Source organism: Camelina sativa, chromosome 3 (genome assembly GCF_030686135.1).
Source record: "Camelina sativa cultivar CO46 ecotype springtype chromosome 3, ASM3068613v1".
NCBI classification, from domain to species: Eukaryota; Viridiplantae; Streptophyta; class Magnoliopsida; order Brassicales; family Brassicaceae; genus Camelina; species Camelina sativa.
In genome coordinates, this window is record NC_141882.1 from 30,532,583 (window position 1) to 30,558,198 (window position 25,616).

General features: G+C 36.6%; 5 protein-coding genes across 10 annotated transcripts; 1 reads left to right on the forward strand and 4 right to left on the reverse strand.

Annotated features, from left to right (window-relative positions):
• Window positions 1–623: 623 nt before the first annotated feature.
• Window positions 624–1,052, reverse strand: LOC109132307 (uncharacterized). Its single transcript, XM_019243987.2, has one exon. It carries the CDS (start codon window positions 963–965, stop codon window positions 789–791), a length of 177 nt encoding a protein of 58 aa, XP_019099532.2. The 5' UTR covers window positions 966–1,052; the 3' UTR covers window positions 624–788.
• Window positions 1,053–7,539: 6,487 nt separating this feature from the next.
• Window positions 7,540–8,998, reverse strand: LOC147947905 (uncharacterized). The gene is made up of 2 exons (XM_087507490.1): window positions 8,607–8,998; window positions 7,540–8,275 (listed from the first exon to the last, which is right to left on the reverse strand). The coding sequence occupies exons 1-2, from the start codon at window positions 8,996–8,998 to the stop codon at window positions 7,540–7,542; spliced, it is 1,128 nt and encodes a 375-aa protein (XP_087363616.1).
• Window positions 8,999–9,304: 306 nt separating this feature from the next.
• LOC147947906 (uncharacterized protein At4g02000-like) lies at window positions 9,305–10,135 on the reverse strand. Its single transcript, XM_087507491.1, has one exon. It carries the CDS (start codon window positions 10,058–10,060, stop codon window positions 9,305–9,307), a length of 756 nt encoding a protein of 251 aa, XP_087363617.1. The 5' UTR covers window positions 10,061–10,135.
• A 1,016-nt stretch (window positions 10,136–11,151) lies between these two features.
• LOC104778403 (uncharacterized) lies at window positions 11,152–13,079 on the forward strand. Of its 4 annotated transcripts, none has more exons than XM_087507168.1 (6): window positions 11,152–11,201; window positions 11,641–11,687; window positions 11,972–12,224; window positions 12,335–12,605; window positions 12,678–12,755; window positions 12,851–13,079. In XM_087507168.1, exons 3-6 carry the CDS (start codon window positions 12,007–12,009, stop codon window positions 12,899–12,901), a joined length of 618 nt encoding a protein of 205 aa, XP_087363294.1. In that variant the 5' UTR covers window positions 11,152–11,201; window positions 11,641–11,687; window positions 11,972–12,006; the 3' UTR covers window positions 12,902–13,079. The 4 variants fall into 4 exon arrangements, with proteins under 4 accessions (XP_087363294.1, XP_087363293.1, XP_010501145.1 ...); XM_087507167.1 differs by having other exon boundaries at window positions 11,172–11,482; window positions 11,641–11,691; window positions 11,978–12,224; XM_010502843.2 differs by having other exon boundaries at window positions 11,172–11,482.
• A 174-nt stretch (window positions 13,080–13,253) lies between these two features.
• On the reverse strand, window positions 13,254–24,675 carry LOC104778404 (calpain-type cysteine protease DEK1). 3 transcript variants are annotated; one of them, XM_087507163.1, is made up of 32 exons: window positions 24,163–24,675; window positions 23,871–24,010; window positions 23,467–23,717; window positions 23,080–23,262; window positions 22,748–22,883; window positions 22,286–22,416; window positions 22,077–22,191; window positions 20,974–21,982; window positions 20,717–20,827; window positions 20,552–20,610; window positions 20,261–20,420; window positions 19,904–20,177; window positions 19,661–19,811; window positions 19,456–19,567; window positions 19,212–19,377; window positions 19,051–19,121; window positions 18,888–18,979; window positions 18,601–18,763; window positions 18,428–18,499; window positions 17,915–18,292; window positions 17,713–17,828; window positions 17,327–17,624; window positions 16,920–17,239; window positions 16,415–16,766; window positions 15,995–16,312; window positions 15,704–15,808; window positions 15,481–15,609; window positions 14,980–15,360; window positions 14,775–14,912; window positions 14,290–14,526; window positions 13,749–14,202; window positions 13,254–13,669 (listed from the first exon to the last, which is right to left on the reverse strand). In XM_087507163.1, the coding sequence occupies exons 2-31, from the start codon at window positions 23,993–23,995 to the stop codon at window positions 13,897–13,899; spliced, it is 6,459 nt and encodes a 2,152-aa protein (XP_087363289.1). In that variant the 5' UTR covers window positions 23,996–24,010; window positions 24,163–24,675; the 3' UTR covers window positions 13,254–13,669; window positions 13,749–13,896. The 3 variants fall into 3 exon arrangements, with proteins under 3 accessions (XP_087363289.1, XP_087363290.1, XP_087363291.1); XM_087507164.1 differs by having other exon boundaries at window positions 13,254–13,672; XM_087507165.1 differs by lacking the exons at window positions 13,254–13,669; window positions 13,749–14,202; window positions 14,290–14,526; ... (1 more) ...; window positions 14,980–15,360; window positions 15,481–15,609 and having other exon boundaries at window positions 15,764–15,844.
• Between the last annotated feature and the right edge of the window lie 941 nt (window positions 24,676–25,616).

Sequence of the window (25,616 nt, forward strand, 5' to 3'; positions counted from 1 at the left end):
ACTTTGGTATGAAAAGTTGTCTATGATTGTTTTAACCCTAGTTTTAACACTTGATGTCGAGGAAGATGACTTCACATTTTACATGTTTTGTTATTGGAACTAGCCCACAATCAAATGCGTTGACACTAAGGATATATTACCTGTTAGGTATTGTGATTTAGATTATGTTTTAACTCTCATAACAATTTCACGTAGCATTGATCAGCTTTCACCATTAGCTTAGATTATCTTTATTTTTTCCATTACGATAAGAATAGAGAGTGTTTAATCTGGTTTCTATCTTGTGTTCCATATTCCTATGATTTATTGCAATTTCATGTGATATCATTTATTGTGGGGGTCATCTACTTACCTTTTTTCTGTGGTGAGTCACATGGGAGCTTATGTTGTTGCCTTGAGGCATCATAACAACATCATGATAATTGCCCCCACACAACCATCCAAATACAGCTCATCACACTATTGATTCCACCGACCCTTGGACAATTCCAAGGTATCCTCACTCATTGATCTTTGTGTGAATCCAAATCACTGATTTCGGATATTTTGTAACACTTAACATGGATGTTGTGCTTAATTAAAGATACATCGGCCATAATCAGAGTGTAATAAGATAAAAGAACTCATAAACAATCTGTGATAACTGATAATACACATAGATATACAAGCACATAGTGAAACAGATGGTTAACATTAAAGATACAACATTCTAAACAAGAGAACCAAATCACACAAACTCATTAACAAATACAATTAAAATAATTGGAAAAGAAAAAAAAAAAGAATGATCAAAAGATGAAACCAGATGCCAATGCAACAACAGATGCAAACAATGCTGGTGCAAACATAGCAGCAGCAGAAGTTGGGCTTGGAGCCGGAGCTTCCACGGTGGCGGCTGCCGCAGCTGAAAAAGCCACCGCAACAACCATAACAAACACTATCATCTTCATCTTCATTGCCTCCATTACTTCTCTCTTTGATGTTTGAATAAGAATTTGTAAGAAAAAGATTTTGTTATTCTTGTTTCGGTTGTGTGTATGATAATATAGCTGTGGGGATGGTATTGCCTATTTATACAACAATTGTATGAGATTTTACAGCTGGCAAATTGGCTGTCTCTTGTGGCCCAAACCACATTCTTCTCTTTCTCAACCACTGTCCTTTTTTTCTTTCCAACCTCACAATAATATATATTTATAATTTTTCTTTACTAATATTTGTTATGATTGTTATAAATTTTGTATATGTGTCTTCACATGAGTAGTGGAAGGATAAGAAGTAACATCTAGTTTTATTAGTGTATTTTTAAAAAATTTATATTCTTATCTTTAGATATTAGCTATCACTTAGTACTTGTAATAAATAACCAAACTCTATATAAGATTAAGATAAATTAAGTAACAATAAAACTAATACTCTATAAATTTGATAATTTATTCAAACTAAATTATAAACTAAGAGGGGTGTATCGAAACCATGATTTTGGAGGATTTTATGGGATTTTAGGAAATTTGAAAATTTGATAGATTTTAGGGAAGTTGATATGATTTATGGTAAAATTCTTTCAAATCACACCTAAAACCATGAGATTTGGATTTCTGTATTTTTAACTAAACAAATTATCTCAAATCCTCCAAAATCTTTAAAACTTATTAAAATCCAAATCCACAAACTGTTTTGAATAACAGTGAATTTTAAAGTAAAATTTTAAATCATCAGTTCAATAATAGTAGATTTTAATGGATTTTAAAAATCCATGATTGAATAACATATGATTTGTAAATTATACACAAATCATTTAAAATGTCAAGTTGAATACAAATAGCTAAACATTGATTCAAACGGATTTGTGTTCACAAATAGCTAAGCATTGGATTTTTGTCTTAGATAAACGCATTTTTATTGACCAAACATTTTTTTATTTTGCATAATTATCTTCATCAAAATAATTTCTAAAATATCTTCCTATATATATATATATATAGGAAGTTGGATTATCTCTCTTCTCCTTCCTCCAACTCATCACTTCCTATTTTCAATTTTAACAAATTAATCCACATCATTAAAGAAACATAAAATCTAAAGTTAATGCATCAATTACTTCACTCATATTTGTAATATATTTATTATTATCAAAAACAATAATCTACAATAATTTAAACTAAAATAAAACCAAAAAGGAAATCAAAAAAATATACAACCAAAAAAAATATCAAAGTAGAATATGAAAGAGATTACATAAATATAAAATTAGATATTTTTATCATAACATATAATAATTGTGTAAATATTTGTAAAAGACTAGAAATATGAAAAAACTAAAACTATCATATATTTAATGGAACAACAATTACTTTCAAGAGTTACAATTATTAGGATAAAGAAAATAAGAGCTTTTTTAAAAACAAGCACAAAAATTAAAATAATGTATACATTAAAAAAATGTATACATTAAAATCAAGTGCTCAAAAATTAAAGTAATGTATACATTAAAAATGTATATGATTACTTGAAATAAAACATATTAAAGATAACTTATTTCGAACATCACACAAACAAACAAAAAACAAAAATTGAAAAATACTAAGAAGATATTTGAGAAAGCTATTAGTAATAAAAAAAATTATCATAGTAGTTATAGATTGTAGAATTTTAATTAAAAAATTTTAAAAAGAATTTTGTTTTTGGATAAATACACATATTTAAAAGTTAGAGTAATCTTATGAGTTTGTACATTTAGGAGAATCAAAATAAAAGAACACTATATAGAAACATAGTAGACTATACATATTTTACAGTAGAAAAAATTATATATGTGAACATAATTTTTCTTTTATCAAACAACTAAGATAAAATGTAATATTTGATGTTATAATGTGATGTTTATGGATAGAAACAAGTTCAATTGTGAGATTCATTATTAAGAAGCAAACTTTATGTGTAGTACAACACTGTCAAAGAAACTTCGTGACAACGGTGGTTATATTCTCTAAGATTTTTTTACGTCTATGTTAGTAAGTATTGATCACTCAACGATAATAAAAACGAGTATTAGAGGATGAAAAATAGTTATGGTAATCAATATATTATAAATGAGATATTATAATGTGAAAAGAGGGTAGCGAGTGTATACCAGAAAACAAAAAAAGAATTAATTGTAAAAAAGTGTTAAAAAATAGATAAGTTATATATCGTTTAATAAAAAAAATTGACATCTATATAGATTTATACTTTTAATAGTGAATAACTATAACTATGTTCAACAGTTCGCATTAATAATAAAAAAATTATAGTTCCGCATAACCCCGTGTTATAAATCTAGTATATATATATACTTTAACAGTGTTGTGCCGTTTTAGTGTTTCCTTGAAATTAGAAAGGGTCAATTATTTATTTAATGTTTCTGGATTGTGTTAAAGGGTCAATTAGCCGTTTTAGTGTTTCCTTGAAATTAGAAAGGTACTTAATACCAACGTTCACACCAAACTATGACAATGACCAACTACCCCATTACAAAAGAAAACAATTACATATGTGTAATTTAGTTTTCTTCCTTTAATCATAACAATATTTTAGTAGCATGCTTTTAGAAAATCATATACTGAGAACCAAAGAAGAAGATAACAAGATAAAATAGCTGGAAAAGCTTACTAATACCAAGCCATACAATTATGCATAATCATATGCATGCGGCTGGGCTACTTTTGTGGACCCGTAAACCATGACATAAGAAGCCTCTTTATTCTTATTTAATTGTTTCGAATTTAGAAATTAAAGTTATTTCGTTTTGGTTTCATAAGTATTCACGAACTACATATCATTCTGACATTCTCCAACCGGTTTTGCTTTTTAAGGAATTAGAAGTTAGAACTAACCTTTTAGGTTTTAAATCAACAACTATTTCAGACGAGAAATTAGGTGAGATTTTAAAATTTTCTTACGTTAACTTAACGTCGTTAAGTTGAAAGCAATAAAAAAAAGTTTAAAGTTTTCCGACCAAAGCATAGTAATGAGTTCCAAGTTGGAACATTTTTACTTTGAAATCTAGTCGACCTTTGGTGGGATTCAAATGTTCCAAAAACTGATTTTAAATGTTAATACTTTATTTTGCATCCTTTTAACTGTTTGCTAGGGAATCATAGGGAAATACATATAACCTTTTTTATTTATTTACATATAACCATTTTGAAAGAATTATTATTGTAAGAGAAATAGATGTGAATGACCTCCAAATATAAAAATAAACATAAAGCCGTTTGGGATTTCAGAAATAAATGCACAGAGCCACAATTATATTCAAGAAAAGGTTGCGGTAAGTTTCAAGTTCTTTTTAACTCACTCAGGTTAAGAGTTTATGTTTCTCTTCGTCTACATTATTTTATTTGGAAAAAGAACTACGATTTTTTTCTTTTTAAAAAAAAAATTATAAGCTTACAAAGAATAATATAAAACCAAGCTGCTATTTTGCTAAGAGTCTAATTTATAATCTATCTAGACACAATTTACAAATGTCAAGGTTATAGACTGAGACATATGCGAAGGATTTACATTTGTCAGATCAAATTAAATTATTTGAAATTCATTGGGCTTAGTTGCAAGCTAACAGCCCATTGCGTATTTATAACTTAGCTTGACAAGAAATTTTGTAGCAATAGATTTAAGAGAAAATTGGCCAACTGTCCCTGGATTTAATTCTTTTTTAAATCTTATTTTAAAATTAGCTTTACATTTCAAAAATTTACAAATTTTTTTTTTATTTTAAAATATTTTTTTTATTTATAAAAAGATAAATAACAAAAAGCTCATCCATATACTCATTTGGTTAAAATTGTAAACTTATACAAGAAAATGTTCCCAACATTTTTTTTTTAACAGCTTGATCTTTATTAATTTGCCAAATAGTCCTCATAGGATATTTACAATACAAGAAGGAACTTAAAAATGAGATATAAAGGTTACATGGTTAATCATTGTTTCTTTTGCTAACCGGTCTGCTGCCTTATTGTTGTCCCTTCTTGTCCACTGGAATTGCACTTCTTGAAACTTTCCTTTCCAATAATTGATTTCTCTATTGTAATTATGGACTCTGTAACTCATTGAAGTACCATTTGCTAGGTCTTAGACTTTTTATTATCTCCTTCAAATATGACATGACGGTATCCTTTTATCCAGATTTGTTGCATAGCTGCTATTAAGCTCTGGAGTTCCGCTTCTAAGGGACTGTTAACAGGAGGTCTTCTATTTTGTCCTGCCAATAAAAAGAACCCTCTATCATCTCTAACAATCCAAGCTGATTGTCCTTCAGTGATTGGTTGATTAAAGGTGCCATCATAATTGCATTTAACCATCCTTCGGGGTGGCTTACTCCACTGTGATCGAGTAAATCCTTTACTTTGGTTTGCTTGTTTGATCCGTCTTCTCTCTATTTCTTCTGACCAAATATCTGTCCATTCCTTTGCATCTGCAACCGCGAAACTCAAATCTTCTTGCCATGTTCCTTGTTTATCTTGGAAAATAAATGTGTTTCTGCTCTTCCACAATCTCCATAAGACCCATAATGGTATGTGTCTTTTTAATGGACTCAGTGTGTTATCATTATGCCAATCCAGTATTGCTTGGAATTTTGATTCAAATGATGGCATTGTTGTATACAAAACCCGACTGAGAGTATGATGCCGTCGCCAAATCTCTTGCGCGTACTGACAGTTAAAAAATAAATGCTCTGGAGTTTCTTGTTCTTGTTGACATAGTTTGCAGAGAGCTGTTGTTGTTATCCTACGACATACTAATTCTGATCCAGTTGGTAATGCTCTTGAAACCATTCTCCAAAAGAAATGTTTTAGTTTAGGAGTTGTCTGTAGTTTCCAAATAGCATTCTTGTGTTGTTGTAATCCTGGGATTGGCCAAAGTTCGTGATTTCTGTATAACTGACATGATAACCAATACCCTGATTTGACTGTGTACAAACCCGAATCATTGTAGTGCCACCCCAAAAGATCTGGATGCTCCGACGGACTTAATTTAATTTGAACAATTTGTTGTACATCTTCATCGGTAAATAAATCCTGTAACAGATTCACATTCCATCGATGTGGAAGCTCCTCAAGAAAGAGCTCATTAACAGTAGTTAAATCCGTGATAGTGTTGTCTCTTCTTCGTGGTGGTCTTGGTGGAGTTGTTATTAACCAAGGGTCATTCCATATATTAGTAGTCTGACCATTTCCTAATAAAACTCTCACTCCACTCTTTATCAATTCCCGACCCTCCAAAAGCGATTTCCAAATGAAAGATGGTTTATTACCACTACCCGCATTAAAGATATTTGAATCAGGGTAGTACCTTGCTTTTAAGAATCTACTCAGCAAACTTTGTGGAGCCTGGATGATTCGCCATACTTGCTTTCCCAGCATTGCTATATTAAAGTTCTCCAAATCTCTGAATCCGAGTCCTCCTTCTGTTTTTGAAATGCTCATTCTGTCCCAGGAAAACCAATGTGTTGATCTATGACCTCCTTGTTTACTCCACCAAAACTTATCAATTGCACTACTGATTTCCTCACAGGTTCCTTTTGGTAGTTTAAAGACATTCATGGTATAAACTGGCATAACTATTGCTACTGTCTTGAAAAGTATTTCTTTCCCAGCTTGAGTTAGATATCGATGTGACCAACCGTTTGTTCGCTGTTTGACTTGCTCCACAACATATCTGAATACATCCTTCTTTTGTCTTCCTATTTGTTATGGTAGTCCCAAATACTTACCACAACCTCCATCATTGTGTATATTTAGGATATTTCTCAGTCTTGTTTTGACATGGTCTTTAATCCTTGATCCAAATGTTATTGCTGACTTGTTGAGATTTACTGCTTGACCCGAAACACGTTCATAATCCGAGAGTACCTTCATGATCGTTGAGCAAGGTTTTTGGTGAGCATGGCAAAAAAACAAAGCATCATCCGCAAACAACAGATGGTTGAGAGTAGGTCCAGTTGTGCTTATCTTCATCCCTTTCAGTTTATTTTCTCTATCAGCTTTCTGAAGTAGGTGGCTTAAGACTTCTGCACATAGTATGAAAATATAAGGTGATAGCGGATCTCCTTGTCTTATTCCCCTCTCTGGCTTGATTAATCCTTTTGGCGAACCGTTAATCAATACCGAGAACTGAACTGTTTCTATACACTGCATTAACCAATTAATCCAAATATGACCAAAACCCATGTGCTGCATTGTATCACGAATAAACTGCCACTCCATGCGATCATAGGCTTTAGATATATCAGTTTTCACTGTCATATACGAATTTGCCCATCTCTTTCTTTTCTTCAAAGAATGTAACATTTCATGAGCAATTATCACATTATCCATTATGTTTCTCCTAGGGATAAAAGCAGCTTGTGTTTCAGAGATGATAGAATCTAGATGACCCTTTAATCTATTAACCAGTATTTTAGAGATAATTTTATAGCTGACATTGCAGAGTGCAATAGGCCTAATATCACTCATGGTTTGTGGGACATCTATTTTTGGTATTAGACAGAGATTAGTGTGATTCATTGTAACCTCGCATTGCTCCATCTTCAAAGAAATGCCGGATTTCTGTAATGACAACTTCTTTAATATCTTCCCAAAATTGTTGATAAAAAGCTGCAGAGATTCCATCTGGCCCAGGTGCTTTATGTGATCCTATATCGAAGACTGCTTTTTGGATTTCATCCTCTGTTACCATCCTCTGAAGATTTTCATTCATTTCTTGCGTAACCATTGGGTTGAATTCAGAAAAAACATATGTGTAATCTTCATTAGCATCTCTTGTTGTACGGAAGAGACTAGTAGAATAGCCTTCTGCAATGTGCCCAATATCCTCATCACCCCTATAAACCAGTCCATTGTCGTCCTCAATTGACATCAATCTGTTTCTTGCAGTTCTCTGTTTAGTAACATCATATAAGAATTTTGTATTTCGATCACCAGATGTCATCAATGTATTTCGGCTCTTAACTCTCCAATACTGTTCCTCTTCATGATAAGCAGAGTTTAACTCAGATTTGATCCTGTTAACATCTTGTGTAGGGTGCCCCACTGTTATCACATGAACTGAATCTTTTTTCAATACACCAATCCTTACTAAAGCATTTAATTTGTTTTCTCTTTTCCACTTCGCCATATGCTTCCGACTATTTCTAATCTTATCACATAAATTTGTGGCAACATTATCTGATTTCCAAGCATCAACAATCTTATCTCTGAACCTCTCTCTGAAACATTCTGCTATTATACTGGAAAGTATTCGATCTATACCTTATCATTGGGCAGATACTAGCAACCAAAGGCCTATGATCTGAACCTTCAAAAGGTAGAAATTCAACTTGTGCCGATGGAAATAGGGCCATCCATTCTGAGTTAGCCATTGCACGGTCCAAACAACACCAAACGTCATGTGTATAACGTTTGCCTGTCCATGAGAATCTGTTTACTTCTGCCTTTAAGTCACAAAGATCACAGTCATGTATCATCCTTCTAAAGTCCTCAAATGATCTTTCTGGTCTTCTAGGTCCTCCATGTTTTTATTCATTACATGTTATCTCATTGAAATCCCCCATTAAAAACCATGGATCATGTCGTGTCTCTGATATACTCGTCAATCGTTGCCATAGAACATTTCTCAATCGTGCCTCTGAATAACCGTAGACAAAGGAACAATAGAAAATGATTCCATTGAAAGTAACTTGCATATCTACAAGGTTAGCAGAAAGGGAAATAACAGAAACTGAAGCAGAGCTTTTCCATAATATTGCAATCCCACCACTCATACCCTGTGGAGGAACTGTTACAAAGCTAGAATAACCTAATTCACCAACAACTTCACGAATCTTCTCATCATCTTGCTTTGTTTCCATTAGGCATATCATGTCCAGGAGATACTTCCTTTGTATCTCCTTAAGGCGTCGAACTGTAGGATCTATGCCCAGACCCTGACAGTTCCAACATGCTGTAATCATGTTGGAGCTGGTGGTTTAGGGCCCACCGCGCCTCTACACTGGTTGTTCCTTCGAGAGGAACCACTACCTTCACCTTTCTCACTGTTCTTTCCCTCCCCATCTGTTTTTCATTCTGTCTGCTCTAGGTACACAGCAAGCTTACGTTTACCTTTATCTCGGCCACTTGTCTCTTGTAGATCCATTGTTGCTTGCATGACATCGATCCTTGGTGTGATCCTCTCCATCTCTCCTCTGAAAATATTATAGATCGAGTTGTCCTCATCTCTTCCTGCTATGTGGGCCAGAGCATCATGGTTTGGATCAATGTCATCGAGGGGATTCTTCTTCCTCCACAATTGGTTGAGCATTGTCTGGTTCATTTTCCTCTGCTTCCAAATTCTCCTCTCCATCTTCAATCTCACGAATCACCACTCCTTGGTTATGAGGCTCCATAACTGGTGGTATGTCTTCATCATCATCATCCGATTCTTCACCTCCCTCATTTCCCCCATTTTGAATAAGACATGCTCCAGAATCATTGGTGAGCATGCCACAAACCTCGCAAAAACCTCTTAATCTTTCATATCGGAACCGAAGTAGGGTGTTGATGCCGACTTGAAACTGGAAGTTCCTCTGGAACCAAAGTGGATGTTCAACATTCCAATTGACACACACACGGACAAACTCTATCCTTGCTACTGCTTCTACATTGTAATCCACTTCCAACAAATTTCCAAGTGCACGACCCACACAGGCAACAACATCTTGATTGAGAAACTGAAATGGGATACCTCTGATTTGTATCCAAAAAGGAACGAGTGGAAGCAATGGAGGATTTTGGAGAGGAGTCCACCTTTGGAGGATCAGCATTCGATCATTGAAGGCCCAGTGACCACGTCGTATCACCGTTTCAATTGACTCTTCAGAGGGGAAGATAAATTGAAATTGATTGTTCGGCATGATTCTGCCATGAACAACCCCAGATTGACCCCAAATTCTAGGCATGGAAGCAATAATTGCTCGGAGATTTTGACGGCGTGGCATCACCGGTCTCCCCATCAGGATGAATCTGTTCTCCTCCATAGCCCTTGCCACCACCGCTGCCGGAATGGCAATTGGTTCTTCATTAGCACCCAAGTTGATGTCTTGTACTGCTCTCCTCAACTTTATATTTTAGGGACATAAAAGAAGTTTCGGCTTTTAATTATGAATTTTTATTTTAACTAATATGTGGTTGAAAAAAGGAAAAAAATAGATTCTAGGAATTGAGCCTCTCACTTTCTTTCAAAAATATTACTAATCACAAGATAAAAGAAGAGAATGAAATTACAGAGATACAATGATCTAACCATAATCTACATCTATAAAAAGATAGAGATATATTGCTTAAGCCAAAAACATCTTGTTTTGGGACTGATTTAACTCTAAAAAAACCATAAAGATTTCCTACATACCAAAAGATGATAACGGACTTCAACACAAATGGCCATAACAAGATAATGAAATTTGGCTTTGTACGCATCAGGTGCATCTTTCTTTATAAGTGTTTTGTTAAAGGTCTTCCACGATGTATGATAATCGATATCCACTTTAACCTTTCAACGCCACAACAAACAAGTAGTTAAGCTAAAAAAAGCTTACTATTAGATGAGCTATTCTAAACATAACCAAACGTGCACCCAAACTAACAAAGAGAAATAGTGAAGGAAGAGAAACTTAACCCAAACATAACCAAAGCTCCACACCAAGTTGAGCCTCTCACTAGAACTAGTATAGTTTTTGAAATGAGCGGGTTTGAATTTAATCCCATGCTCACCTAAAGTCCAAAAGGCAATTTAGGTCAAATCTGATCTAAATCAAAATGTCACTGGCGCGTGGGACAAAACACTGTGTGTGTATCTCTTTTTAATTACTACTGTCTTAACGCAAAATCTTATTTTGGATCTTCTCGCCAGACTTGGGTGATTATCATCCAGTGAATCCCGTATCACCGTGTACTCGAACAAAACAGTACACGCGTCGTGACACGATTCGTTATTATCCATAACGAGTTCTCTGTTCAAAAAACACAACAGGCTAAAGTCTTCTCAACTTTTAGAAGCCCATCTCGCCGTCCATTTTGTATCGGACGGTTGTTATAAAATCACATATTAAAAAAACAAATATAATAATAACAAAAAAAAAGGTGAAGAGCGTCGCAGTAAAGGACCAGACCAGAGAGAGGGTAAGCAGTTTTTATTTTATTTTATTTCTTCTCTCTCTCTGTGTTGTGTCTGTGTTTTAAAGAAGAAGATAGATAAACAAACAGTGTTTTCGATCTTCTGGTTTCATCGAGATATTAAAAAAAAAAAAATCCAGATTTTTAATATTGTGTAGTTTTGAATATCTATCTACCTTCCGATAGAAGAAAAAAGGAACAACTTTATTTGTTTATTTTCTTCTCCATTTAACCTAAATTTTCATCCAAAGTTTCTTGTCTTCTTCTTTTTGTTGGTTTCACTCTTTGTAAGTGTCTCTCTTCTCTTTTATTTATTTGATTGCCGATGTAATACAATGGTGGTTGTGTTTTATATTTTTATTGAAGAAACACTTATCTGATTTATAGGTTTTACTCTCTTTTTTCTGATTTCTTTTTACTGTTTTTGGATATTGTTGCTTTGTAGGGTGATTCTGGAAGCTAAGTAGCTGAGTTTAAGTTGCAGATCTTGAGGTTAGTGAGTCTTGTTTTCTACAAGTTAGGTCGGATTCGCCTTTTTTTTTTTTTTTCTGATAATAATGTTATGTGGTTTTGTTTCAATTGGTTGTTAGAAATCAGAAACTTGTATTTGATTGTTAACAAAAATGTTAATGGATATTTTTTCCTCCTTTTGTGTGCATTTAATCTGTAAAGAAAAAGCAAAAACTCTCTCTAGTGGTTATTCTAGATTTGTTTGGTCTATTTCTGGAAGAGTTTTCAATGACTGGGCTTATCTATCTTTTTGTTGGTTGTGTAAGGTTGAGAGAGAGAGAGAGAGAGTTCGTGTTGTGTAATGGAGGAGGTAAAGGGACAAAGAGGTAGTGGAACCACAGAGGCTGATTTTGTGTTGCAATGGGGAGAGAGAAAACGAGTTAGGTGTATGAAAGTGAAGAAAGATCAAAGCCTCACAAATGGCAACTCAACTGATTGTTTGACTAAGCGTAAACTCATTTCCCGTGCTGTCTCTTCTGAGAGAGGCTCTCCTTCTCGACATCTTAACCGCCCAAACAAGTAAGTTTGATTCGATAAAAAAAAAAAAAAGTGGGATGAAATGGTTTGTTTGTGAGTTATTTTTTACAAGTTTTTGATGTAAAAACATTGTTATGTTTCTGCGGCGATAGGATCACAGATTCACTAGTCAATGTGCGTAGATCTTTTGTGGCGTCACCTGAGAAGGAAGATAGGTATTATACAACTAGGGGTTCGATGGGAATAGATGACAGTGGGAAAATTATTAAGGAACCTGTGAAAGAAACCAAGAAGCATGTGTGGCCAAAGTTGTTTATAACTTTGTCAAATAAAGAGAAGGAAGAAGATTTCTTGGCTATGAAAGGTTGCAAGCTTCCTCAAAGACCTAAGAAACGAGCCAAATTGGTCCAGAAGACGTTGCTTGTGAGTCCCTTTATAAACTCATCATTTGTGTTCTCCATAACTTCTTTCATCTCATGACTAGGCATTATGCAGCTGGTGAGTCCAGGAGCTTGGTTATCAGATTTGTGCAAAGAGAGATATGAAGTAAGAGAGAAAAAGACTTCAAAGAAGGTATCAGATTTTTCTCTATATGTTTCTTTGTGGATGATGATGTTGAATGTTGATGTACTAGTAAAGATGTGTGATACATTCATATTGTGATGTAGAGACCAAGAGGATTGAAGGCAATGGGGAGCATGGAAAGCGATTCAGAGTGAAGAATTGTCGAAGAAAAGAACTTAAAAGAGATATTTTAAGATTTTGGCGAGAAGTAGAAAGGATGTATTTCGCTTTTTCATCACATTTTCAGATGCCTCTCTTCATTACTACAAGTTAAATATGAGGCACTAGTATTTTTGCTGATGTTTTACTTTCAAAGCTCATCTATCTTCTTTATCCGTCTCTTTTCTCACCTTTTGCTTGTTTTACTTGTTGATCTGCACATAGAGAAATCATGTACAAAACTGCGCTTCATGTTGAGAGGTTCTAGAATCTTCATTTGGGCATGTATGAGCGAGTGTAACGAGAACTCCAAAGCCAGGTTAGAAGAGAGATATAGTGAAAGAGAACGAGAGAGAAAGAGTGCTCATATATTAGAGTGGAAACGAAATCTGCATACAGATTAGTGTCTGAATATTACAATACACCAACCAAAACTGCAGCTACCAGCCTACCACTACCGAGTACCAAACCTTTACCTAAAAAGTCACAACTCTCCTATTTCTCTCCTTTACTCAGTTATGAGGTAGTTATTCTACATTTGATAAATCTGTACTTGTCACAATACCTACAAATGTACATTTGATGCGTGTCTCAAGATCGAGATGAATGCCGGTGAGCCATGCCTTAAAAGTGCTTTCTCCAGTGCAATTTATCCTCTCCGCAGTAAGCTTCGCAGTGCAAATCAGGACAATAGCTAAAAGATTTCATCCCAAAGACCTCAAAGGTTCGCCAGATAATGTGATGGCCAGGTATCAGATCAGGGGCTGCTAAAGAGAGAGTTAAGGCAGACTGAGGAGGAATACTGAGTGAAAAGACCCTTGCAGAAAGGTAAAAGAAAATTACCTTCTCTAATGTTGCGTTTATCGTGGGAAAACAAGTCTTAACATTGAGACATAAGCCGTCTGGTTCCTTAAACAACACAAGCACTTGGACGATATATGGCATGCCGGTTGGTGAAAAGGAAGGAGAGAGCCATCTGACTATACGGGCACTACAAAGCTTCAAGAACAATGGATGCTTTTGTGAAGACTGAAAGGACAAAAGGTGCTTCTTCCCCGGGGTGTATAGTGGTCGGGACAATAGTATAACCCTTCGGATCAGGATCAAGAACCATTTCGCATGATATCTCCCGGGAATTCACATAGTCTGTTCCACCAACAGATTCATGAAGAAATATGTTATAAGCAGCACGACGTCCACGAGTTTTAAGAATCCTCATTCCGATATAGAACAACTGTGAATCATGGCTTGATTGGTAGTTGCGAAATCCAGGAGTTGTTCTTGAGAAACCTACGCCCTGTAAGTAACATAGGGAGAATGAGCCAAAGATAGTTACATAAGAATTATAGAAAGAACAGGTTTCCATCAAGGGATAAGCATGTGCCTGAGTTAAGGTGATGAACACATGAATTGGAAAAGATGCATCAGAACCAGTCGCCCTCAGCCTGAATTGTGGATTTTGATGCCATGAGCTATAATCTTGGCAGCCACCGGCACTATAACCTCGCCATTGACCATGTACGGAGAAGCGCATCTCACGGGGGTAAACCCGACAAACATATATTGATCTGAAGTGAATCTGGAAGTCTTGCCAAGACATCCAGAATATACCTTCTTTTGACTGTTAAACATAGAATGCACAGGATCAGTACACAATATACTTTACTGAATCAAACCATAGCATAATTACATATATTTACACGCAATTATGTGTTTGTGAGCACTATGTTTTTGTTGTCCATGTGTGTCCCCATATAAACAGTAAAGCAAACTTTTTACCAGCTTCTAAAACATCGGCCCCGTAATCGGCTAAGAGAATTCAAGGACCACAAGGAATGAGCCGTTAAGAAGTGAAGCACGAGAAACTACCTGTGGAACATGCTTCAGCTTGTGCTTCATCCTATCAGTCCACTCTGGGGATGAGTCTGACCAGGGACCATTCCATTCAACTTCATTGGCCCATGGATTTCGGATCTGAACAAGTCTGTGCCCATCGATCTCTCTCACCTGAAGAAAGACAGTAAGTATGTTAAATTGCACATTACAAAATACAAATGCAACCAAAGACAAATACCTGTAAGACGGAGTAAGCATGCCCTTGCACAATGCCACTGGAAGATACATGAACATCAGATCCAGATGGACTTCCAGCACCAAGTAAGAACCCCTCTTGTTTGAAGCGTAACAATTGAGACCATAATCTGCCACTTGCAAGATCTATTTGTGCTTGAGCACTCCGCAAGTCAATCTCCTCACCAGCTCCTCCGGTTAGGTCGACAAGAGCATCCTGAACCAGTCCCCCCTCCAGTGCCTCATAAGAACCATGGAGCTTGGCATATGCTTTCTCCACTATGGAGACCCAGAGTTCATTGACCTTTTTGCTAGTAGCAAAGGCTGGTTTACCAGGTGATTCACATGGGATCCAGTCATCGATCACAACAGGAACCCACTCACCCTGCAAGGAGAAAGCAATCAAACTTGAATCCTCTGATTGTACATAAATCATAGAAGAATCTGCATGAATCTACAATCAAGAGGAAAGCAGTGCCCTTGAAAGAATGTTTGAGACAGGAACCTGAATACAAAAACGAACAGTGTAGATCCCTTCCTCGTTGTATTCAGGAGTAATGATCACTTCAGATATTCGTGAAACCTCTGTCAAAACTGCAACGGCACTTAAGAACCAACAATCCCCCAAACGACCCTATAGAACAAGTAACCCAGTCGCAAGAATAAATCTCTAGGATCATTCTGAATGACATGCATACAAGACGGTAAATAAAAGTAATTGATCAAACCTGGCAAACATCTGAAGGATTTGCATCCCCAGAGAACAGGCAGGGACCGGAATCACTACCGTTCTCTTCCACAATGGAGTCAGGTCTCATCCATTCAGAAACAACCTGAAATTATGACAAACTCATCCATTCAGAAACAACCTGAAATTAACTTTACTTGATCTATGTAAAGGCGGATTCTGTGTCCAGATACAATCACTTTTTTTGGTAGAATCCAGATACAATCACTTTAAGGAGTGAGGATATTTAACTAAAAAACAGAAGAAAGGAGAAAAATTTCACAATCCCTACCTGCAATTTTGAAGGGGGATTCTGTGTATCCACAAATAAAGAGCGATCATTTGGAGGAAATTCCTGGTCAGTAAATTGCTTATCGCCTCGTGCAGAGAGAGCTTCTTTGACAGCCAACTCAACTGAACGCATTCTTTGATTTAAATCTTCTTCTGTCTCCATCCTGGGTTTCCTGTATCTCTTAGCAAAGGAATCAACACTCATTACAAAATCCCGACCTGATCTTCTTTTCCTCCCACTGGAATATTGTCCATCCCAATCTACGTCATCCCTATCATAGAGATCAACATCGGCAGGATCACTATCCCAACCATCGACCTGGTAAAATTAACCAACATAAATTAGTATAGCTCTAACATTAGCCTCCACAAACATCGGACTGCAAAAAAATATGCTAGCATTCAACAGGAGGAAACATACTCTGGGGGGTGAATCTGTCCATTGCCAATTATCATCAGACATATCAATCATGTCCAAGTCAGCCATGCCAATTTCTGCATGCAAAGAAGCAGCCTCGTCTTCACTTAAACATTTTCCCCAAAGGAAAACATCCATTATATGCATCTTTGATTCGACTCCATCACTATCCGATCTCCCGAATGCATCAACATCTATAGGTGGCCTAACACCCAACCATACTTCAGCTCCTTGTTCCCAAATGGCACTACCAATACTTAGAGGTAACCCAGTCTGGTAGCCATCAAATCCACCATCTATGTAACAAGTAGCTTCCCCCGCATCAGCGTCAATTGTGATTGTCACTGTATGCCACCTGTGATTGAAACCACAAACAAATATTAATACAACAGAAATCCATGATAAAATCCGAAACTTTTGTCAAACCAGATAATGAGAAATATACATCACAAAAATCCTAGAAATAAATTCTGACAATAAGGAAACTGAGGGGGAAAAGAGTTTAGACCTTCCATCAGTTATGCTGGTTGCACCAATATACCACTCTCTAGCAATGGTTGTCTGTCTCTCACCTTTTGTTATCAACCTAAGCCCAACTTGGCCAGCCTCGATACCTTGCTCAGAACCAGCAACCAGAATCTCCCAACATACTTTCTTTTGAAATTCAGTGCCAAAAAGACATACAGGTCCAGAATCGGATTGGATCATTGCTGTAATGGAAAAGCTAATCTTCTGACTTTCACAGACAGTCGAGTCTATTTGGCCGCAATGTTTACCACTTATGATAGGTTCATCATCAAGAACACAAACTGCCCCAGATATTCCACTCTGGTAATAACTTTTCTTAGTTAACTCTTCAGTAATCAGCATGATAAGAAAGTACACTTGCAATATATATATAAATCATTTTTTAACCTGTTGTGCACGTCGGTCTAGTTGAGCAGTGCGTATCCTACGTGCAATACCCGAGACTCTCTCTCTTGCAAAGGAATCCTCAAGGACAGAATCACCCCCAACAGCACGTATTGCAGCTGCCATGGCTGCTGCCTCTCTGCTACCAGCATTAGGAATAGATGGAATAAGGGAAGCTTCGATTTCCTTCCATTTGCGCTCTTCCTTCTCCAACAGAGCTTTCCTTCTTTCTTTACCTTTGCCTTCTTCTTCACGTCTCTGCATAAGTATTTCCTCTTCCATCTCTTTCTCTCTCAGATAACTAAAGTTCACGACACAAAAAAAAAAATGATAGGCAACAGTGCAAGTGTTTAGCTTCATCAAACCACTTTATTAAAAGAAACCTGTACCTCTCTTGGATAATTTCAAATTGTCTTCTATCCTCTGGCTTCCATTTACTGATTTTTCTGGCACTCAAGTCCGAGAACCCAATGCTATCTAAGAAGAGCCGCAACCGTACCTCATCCTATATATCGTGATAATCCCGTCTTAGGCAAACTGTTTGCCGCAAACATAGAGAAGAATATATGAAAATTTAGAATCAGGATTCACCTGAACTCTCTCCGCCTTAGCTGTCAAACCTAACAGTAGGAGTAAATAACCACCAAACTTGTCCCACATATACACCCATTCTGTATCAATTGCCTCTTCCAGCGCCAAAACTCTTGCATGGGCACACATGTCTCTTCTGTAATCTACATTTGTAGGTGGTTCATGACGGAATCCTTTCCTGCATTGCATTTTGTAGAAGATCGATCCAGCAACTCTTTCTTCATTCCTGAGACGATCCCTTAACTTCATGACATCATCTCTAGGAAGAACAAAGTTCCCTGCTTTATCACGCATTGCAGAGGGGTCCCCAACCAGAAGAGCTGCAGAGCTGGCGGACCTTTGGGGAGCTGAATACGTGCCGGATAGAGCATTTCTTGTCTGTAATTATTAAGTTGCAAAAGGCTTAATTAATCATACATCCCATGGAGCTCTATATTACGAGAATGTGTTGAAATAAGGCCAACAATCGAATATCAAAATAATTTGCAAGAGAGACATCAGAATGTAACTTACTTTCGTGGCAGATCGAGATATAGCTTGCACTATAGTATCCTTGCTAAGAAAACGTACAGCAACCTCCATCATCTGAAGACCATCAGAAGGAATTAGACAAATGATTCAAATGAATCACGAACCAATAATCTATATTTTAAGGAACAAATAGTTCAAGCAACAAGAAAACTAACCTCAAGACTCAAACAAGGGCGAGAAACAGCAAACCCAAAGGCTACTACAAGGGTGATAGCTGATACAGCAGCACCAGCGAACGGAGGATATATTATCAGACTAGCAACAACACCCCAGCCTTCTGTTGCCAAAGCAATTCCATACAGGACAAGAAATGCAGCACTGAAGAAATCCCGATGCAATCAATACAAAAGAATATGAGGGTCGATCAGCTTAGTCCTTTATGGTCATTATTTCAGATCAGCAGATAGCATACTATAAGGCGTACTCAAGTGGCTGAACATACCTGACATTCTTTCCACAATCCGCATGTGTATCGTAGACATATACAGGTAGTACTCTTGGAGAATATACCACAATTGGTGGGGATAGAAGAACCTAAGAAATAAATATATAGTTAATACGTTTGAAAACAGAAACAGAAAAAGCCACAGTTCTGTTGAACTCACAGCTAATGCTCTTCCAGCCAACAGAGACAGGAATGTAAAATAACCAACAGATGCTCCAGCAAATGGTTTATCTGCAAAATAAGCATTTATGAAATTGCTGTCTCACTAGGGTAGGTCTCACCTCTACAAAGAGTCTACAATAAGATATAAGCAATCCTCACCTTGAAACCACCCAACAAGGAATGCGGCCAAACCCAAAAGAAGGGCAAGAAAGCAGACAAAGGATGTCTGTTTCCGGGTCAAATAGAAATTGTTTGACGCCCAAAGATGGATTACACCAATTGCTACCACCATAAGGATAAGAACTAAGAGAAAAGACACGCCTATCTGTTAAACACAAAGATGTATCAGATGGAGAAAGTTCAGCCAAAAACTTTGAGAATTGTGTAGCAACTTTGCACTTACCGTCCATGGTTTGACTACAATAATCACAGCTGCTATCGCACCAATAAGAAGAAGAAGACCTATTGAAACAAAAACATATACCCCTCGAGATAGTATCCAACAATCATCCTTCCTGCAAAGAACAACCACAACACATTAAAAAGGACGATCCAATTTAAACTGAGAGTAAGATTAAATAGGCAATGTGAAGAAATAGTCAATGCACCATTTAAGCATCCCACAGCATAATGAAAGAAGCGCCGGAATGCATGCAAGTGGAAGCAAGGCCGCAAGGAAATCACCCTTTGTGGGAAACTGATCATCTCTAGATCTCACAACTTCCAAATATGATGTTCCACAAAATGCCACGAGAACAACTAGAAAGTAGACAAAAAAGCATACAAGAATTACTTAGAGAAGGAAAAAAATCCCAACCAAATGTGAGCAAACTAACAGAAACAAAAATTACCTGAGAATATCACGAGACAGACAGCAGAAGAGTGGGAAAACCTATAAGTTGCAAACCATGAAACTATTGGCAGAATGGCGGTAACTACTAAAGCAATTCCAGATGCCATTGCCCAACCAAGGTATACGGAAGATGTATATGGTGACGTGAAGTTATTTTCTCTAGCACTAAACAGCTTGTACTTCAAATCATCTAAAGGTTTAGCAGATATAATTGCACCAAGAGCAATTACGGATCCCGCAAACAATACAACACAAATCCAAAGAATAAACCCCTAAAATGAAAATAAAGTTTAGTTAGAGATATTTATTTGACAAAGAAAGATACAGGCAACTAGGTCAGGGAAAATAGACAGACCTTTATCCTGGAAGATCGTGAATCTCTTGTCTGGTCACCACATGATAACTGTGGAACCCAAAATTGGTACCCATTATGCATCCATATGGGAACAGCAATAGACAGGCATGCTGCCATGAGGGGCACAGTCAAGGATATTCCCAGGAGTACTGACGATTTACTGCAAAATTGAAGCAGGCATGAGAACATAAAAAAGTGACAATGTGAGAAAAGTTGGTAGAAGTCCAATGAATGACACAATCCTGAGACCATTGTGGCGGTAGTCCAATAGAGAAAAAAAGTCCCTATTACCTCAAGAACGAGAGTGATAATCCAACAGATGTGCTCAGCAGCCAGGCAACAAAGCCATACTGAAAACATAGAAACATAACATTATTTAGAATACTTATAACACCACACGGTATCTGCATTGTCCATAATCTAAAGAGAATACTAAACTAAAGAGACAAGCCATACCTTGCGAGATTTTGATGTCAAGGCCATTTCTTCAACTTGAAGAGACCGAAGAAAAGCCATTATTGAACAAACAACAGGTGACAACAGCAGCACAGAGAAACCAAATTCGAACTGCAGTTAGATAATAAGTGAGTTAGTAAAGGTACAAATAACTTTTATTAAAAATACAAGGATCACTCGAGTAATTTGTTAGTAACTTGCACCCAAAATCAGACCCAAAAAAGTTCCAGAGACAAGAATCAGAGAGTGGAACTCACCTGCTGATGACTAGAGTTTATAATTGTGATGGTCTTCGGGCGAAAAATGGCGACAATAATTGTTTCGAGGATAAAGACAAGACTAAAGAGGCCCCATGCTCTCTCTGGTGTGCCCGCTACATGGTGCAGAACAAGTCTGGACAGCTTAAGCCACTTCTCTAGTCCACGGAGTCTCAATTCTTCGGATAAAGAAATCTGATTTGGCAAAGTATTGTCAACACTGTTTGAGTCAATAATTGTAATATCAGTGTTGTCGCGGTGATCTCTATCTGCATCCAAACTACTCCTCTGAAGTAGTGCCAAAATAGTTGGATCCAAGTTTTTTTCCTTCAACATTACAGCAAAGTTAGGGTCCAGACCCTTGTCTTGCAGCAAACTAGTCAGTTCAAGATCACCTTCTTTTGCTTTCTTTTTAAGTATCGAGGCTATCCTAGGATCGTTTAACTGGTCCTGGAAAGCAAGGGCCAAATTCAAATCCAAAAGCTGCTGGTTTGCAGAATTCGATGTGCTAGACTCGTAACCTTGGCTATCAAGACCACTGCTAGAACAAACAACAAGAGTGTTATTCTGATCAGAAGCTTTATCCAGAAAATAGGAAGTTCCTGCTTCGGGCTCTTGGACCACAGAACGACATGAACTACTACGTAAACCTAAACTTGGTCTTCCGCTTTCTACACTTTTGTCGCTATTGATACCCTCCTGAGAGCTGCCTGTTCGAGTTAGATTGTCAGCCGTGCACAATTCTGCATTACGATTGGCTTCATTAGTACAACCAGCATGGCCAGCATCGATACTACTACTTCTTTTCATACTGGAGCCACAACCATCTGAAGAACTTGATGAACTATTCTGCTCCTTTCTCCGAAAACCTTCTCTCAAGCGGATCACTGTGCTCTGTAAGGCATCTCTTCTTGCAGCTGATGGGTCTGTTATTGATAGATGCCGGGAAACAGCAGCACCGGATAGAACTGATGCTACGAAAATGTAACTAATACAATGCCCTAGGTACCTGCAACAACAGAAAGGATAATAACTTTCATGCCATGAAGGGGCAACCCTTAGATCTATAAATAAGTAACAAGCTTTTTAGCACAGATACAAACCAGTAGTGTATGCCAAAACATATTAGGAAAAGTCGGGAAATGCCAGCAACAAAAAGTGCCAGAACACGATTCTGAAGAAGCTTAAACCCATACAAGCACGCCCCAATATTCCAGTCTACATGAAAATATTAAGCACGAAGATGAGTTGAGAAATAATTAAATAACCTGCTTCTACTCCAAATATATGTACATAATTTTTATCTTTTTACCAAGAACAATAACTGCAGCTGATGTAATTCCTCCAAGCCAACGCGATTCCCTAGCTGTGAGGCCATATAGGACTGAGTAGGCAAGGAGAACTACAAGTGAACCCAGGTACAGGAGGCCAAGATGTGAAGCTCTACAAATATGCAAGAAAAAAATGTTTATAAACGATCTTCAAGGGACAAAACAGGTAGGCCAAAATTGCAGCTGATTGATAAAAATATGACCAAGAACATATCCGCACTCAGTAAACAAATTATAACACCATCCATAACACCTCTATTGGGAAAAAAAGAAAAAGCTAGAGAGTAACGGCAAAATTACTAGCCCTGAATCCTGTTCAGATTTAGGTTGATTCCAAATATACAATAGTTTGTTGATTGTAAAATTCAGGAACAATCATTAAACAAGGGAGAAGATATGCCAAGAATTAAAGAATTTCTAGGTAGAGAGCAACAAAAACTTACCTGCTGGTTTGCCGGGGATATAATTCATTGGGATCAGGTGGTTCTGGCAAACAAGCCACAGGACCCACTTCTATACAATCTGAATAAGCAAATTTATATGCCCTCCTTACATATTCGTCCACATCTAACCCATTTCCTGCGGTGATGGAAAAATTTCGAACAATTTCAACTTCTTCAATTGAGGTTGGAAATCAAATTGTATGCATGTTTATCAATATGGAAAATTTTCTTAGAGCTATTACAAAGGATTGAATAGACAGATCAAGTTGAATACACCGCAATTGAATGTTGATTAAGGACTGGGAAGCCATGTAAGGATTGGGAAACTTTACCATTAAAGACCATGCGGCAGATAAATAGCATGTTGATTGCCAACGCAATTGCTGATACACCGAAAAAGAAACCAGAAGGAGAATATTGCTGAGATGCATGTGCACCAGCCGTAACATAGACAGCACAAAGTTCATACGCACAGAGTAAGGCAACACCAAGAAGGAGAAGTAAAGCGACAGCTCCTGTTTAGTCAAAGGAGAATGTAAGAAAGAAGTTCAATAGTTCATTCACAATAAGTATTGATGAGTCAGGTCTGTTCTCCTCTGTTCCCATTCATACATCGGATACTTCATACACTACCACTACGTGCCACCACTATTATCAATCATACAACGCCAGTTGAATGTTGTGAGATTAAGTCAAAAAATAGTTGATTGTAAACATACTTGAGCTTTGCCACTGGGTCCTCCACCAAAGCATGATTGAGTAGAATGCCAGTAAAAGAGCTGTTCCAGCCATTATAATCGCAAGCCCAATGATATCTCGATCCAAAATCACAATCAGCCAGGAACCCCATCCGATCAAGATTGCAATAGGGGATATTACCACAATCCAAGCAAAAAGGGATAGAACACCACATAGTGCATCAAGTTGAGGACCTTGGAAGACTTTTGGCCATTTTCTAGCAAAGATCCAGCTGCAAAGATAGAACACATTCCAAAATCATTCACTCAACTAAGGCTCTAGGTCAATACTACACAGGAAAAGTAACTCTATGAAGCGCCATATATAACAACAACAAAAACAACACCTAGAGCTGCCGAAACATATATGAATGGAGTTAGTTTACCTATAAAGCCGCCATGGCCGCCAATTCACAGCCCAGAGTATCCAAAACGAACCGGAACCGAAAACCGTGAAAAGGGTACCAGAAATTACACAAGCAAGTAAGACTCCTCGCTCATCCCCTTCCATGGCTTCTTCTCCCACCTACAACACCATGCAACTCGGAAATCAAAATTCCATCACAGGGAAGTTTAAAAAAACCCAAGCTTGCGCACAAATCATAGAATGCGCAGCTTCAATCCCAACCAGCTTAAACTCAATTTCGCAAAATCCAGCTCAAAATTTAGAAACTTTACCTACTTGACCGAAGTGAGCTTACTGTGCAGTGGCATCGAAGCAGAAAGAACCCCTTAATAAAAATCGAAACTTTAAGCAGCCCTCAAAGCAAACTTGGGTACAGATTTGGGTCACTAGGGTTTTAAAATCAGAAGGAATCAAGCTGTAAAAGTAGAGTAAGAAAAGAGAAAGCAAGAAACAGCGAAGCTAGGGCTCACTGAAGAGCTTGAGAAAAGAGGAAATTAACTTCCTTTTTCTAGGGTTTGTTCTTGCTTTCTCTGTAAAAATGTTGAAACTTTTTTGAATAAAAAAATCTTCAGAGAATTTGTTCTCTCAGGTTTTTGGGGGAATGGATAGAGAGAGAAGGTGAGATTAAAACCCTACCCTTCGAATGTGTGAACCCGTCCGTAGCTACAACCAAAACAAACAAAAAAACAAAAAAAAAAAGCTACAACCTTTTTTCTCACTCTCTCTCTTCCTCAAAGAGACGACGTATTGTAGAGAGAGAAAAGTTATTTGTGGAAAAAAATAAAAAACAATTTAAAATAAATAAAGCTAAAAGCACTGTCCGAACAAAGGCTACACGCGCGTTTGCATACCACGTACTAATGGTGTATCGAGTGAAGGAAACGCTCTGAGTGTATATTTGGTGAGTGAGAATGGAATGATTTATTGATACGGATTTAGCTAATTTAAGATTTGTCAAAAAAAGACTTACAAGTTACATCTGTTCTTAATTGTTTTTTTCTTGTTATCTGAAATTATATAATGTGTTATCTAATTACACAAAATATTGAATAAGTTTTATTTTTATATGAATATTGTGATTAAAAACAATACAAATAGTACTAATGGAGAATGGGGAAAAAAAAAGGAAGAAGACAAAATTGATAAAATAATACCTAATCCATGAATATAAATACTATAGTTACTAAACATGTTTAAGTAAGTCAATTCAGGTTATAGGCTCAAAGCTTATAACCAGGAAAAAAAGAAGTGGAAAACCAATGTCTCTGTCACCAAAATTTTAAATCATTTAACTATATAATACAGTAGAAAATTTGATTTATTAAAAAAATGATTTTTCGTTTTTCTAAATTCTTTAATCCCAATTTTAAGCCGATTTAGTCAAACGTTGTCTACTGAACCTACAAGACCATATAGATTTTCAAAAGGCAGATCTAGAATAATCAAAAGGAGAAAATTAGACATATAGATAGTTTTTTTTTTTAAATTAGCTTATGTAAAATATTCAAATATTATCAAATAAAAACTTTTGTAATTTATGATCTAAAGATACATTAGAAGGTTAAAGCAAAGTTACGTTGTAAATTCAGTATGTGTGTAATGTGTAACGCATAAGTTCATAATTGTAAACTTGTAACTTCATAATGCTCATTTATTAAACTTGTTTTCCCTTGGAACTTTTTTGTGAAAAAGTGGGAATAAAAAAGTAAATATCATTTACCCATTT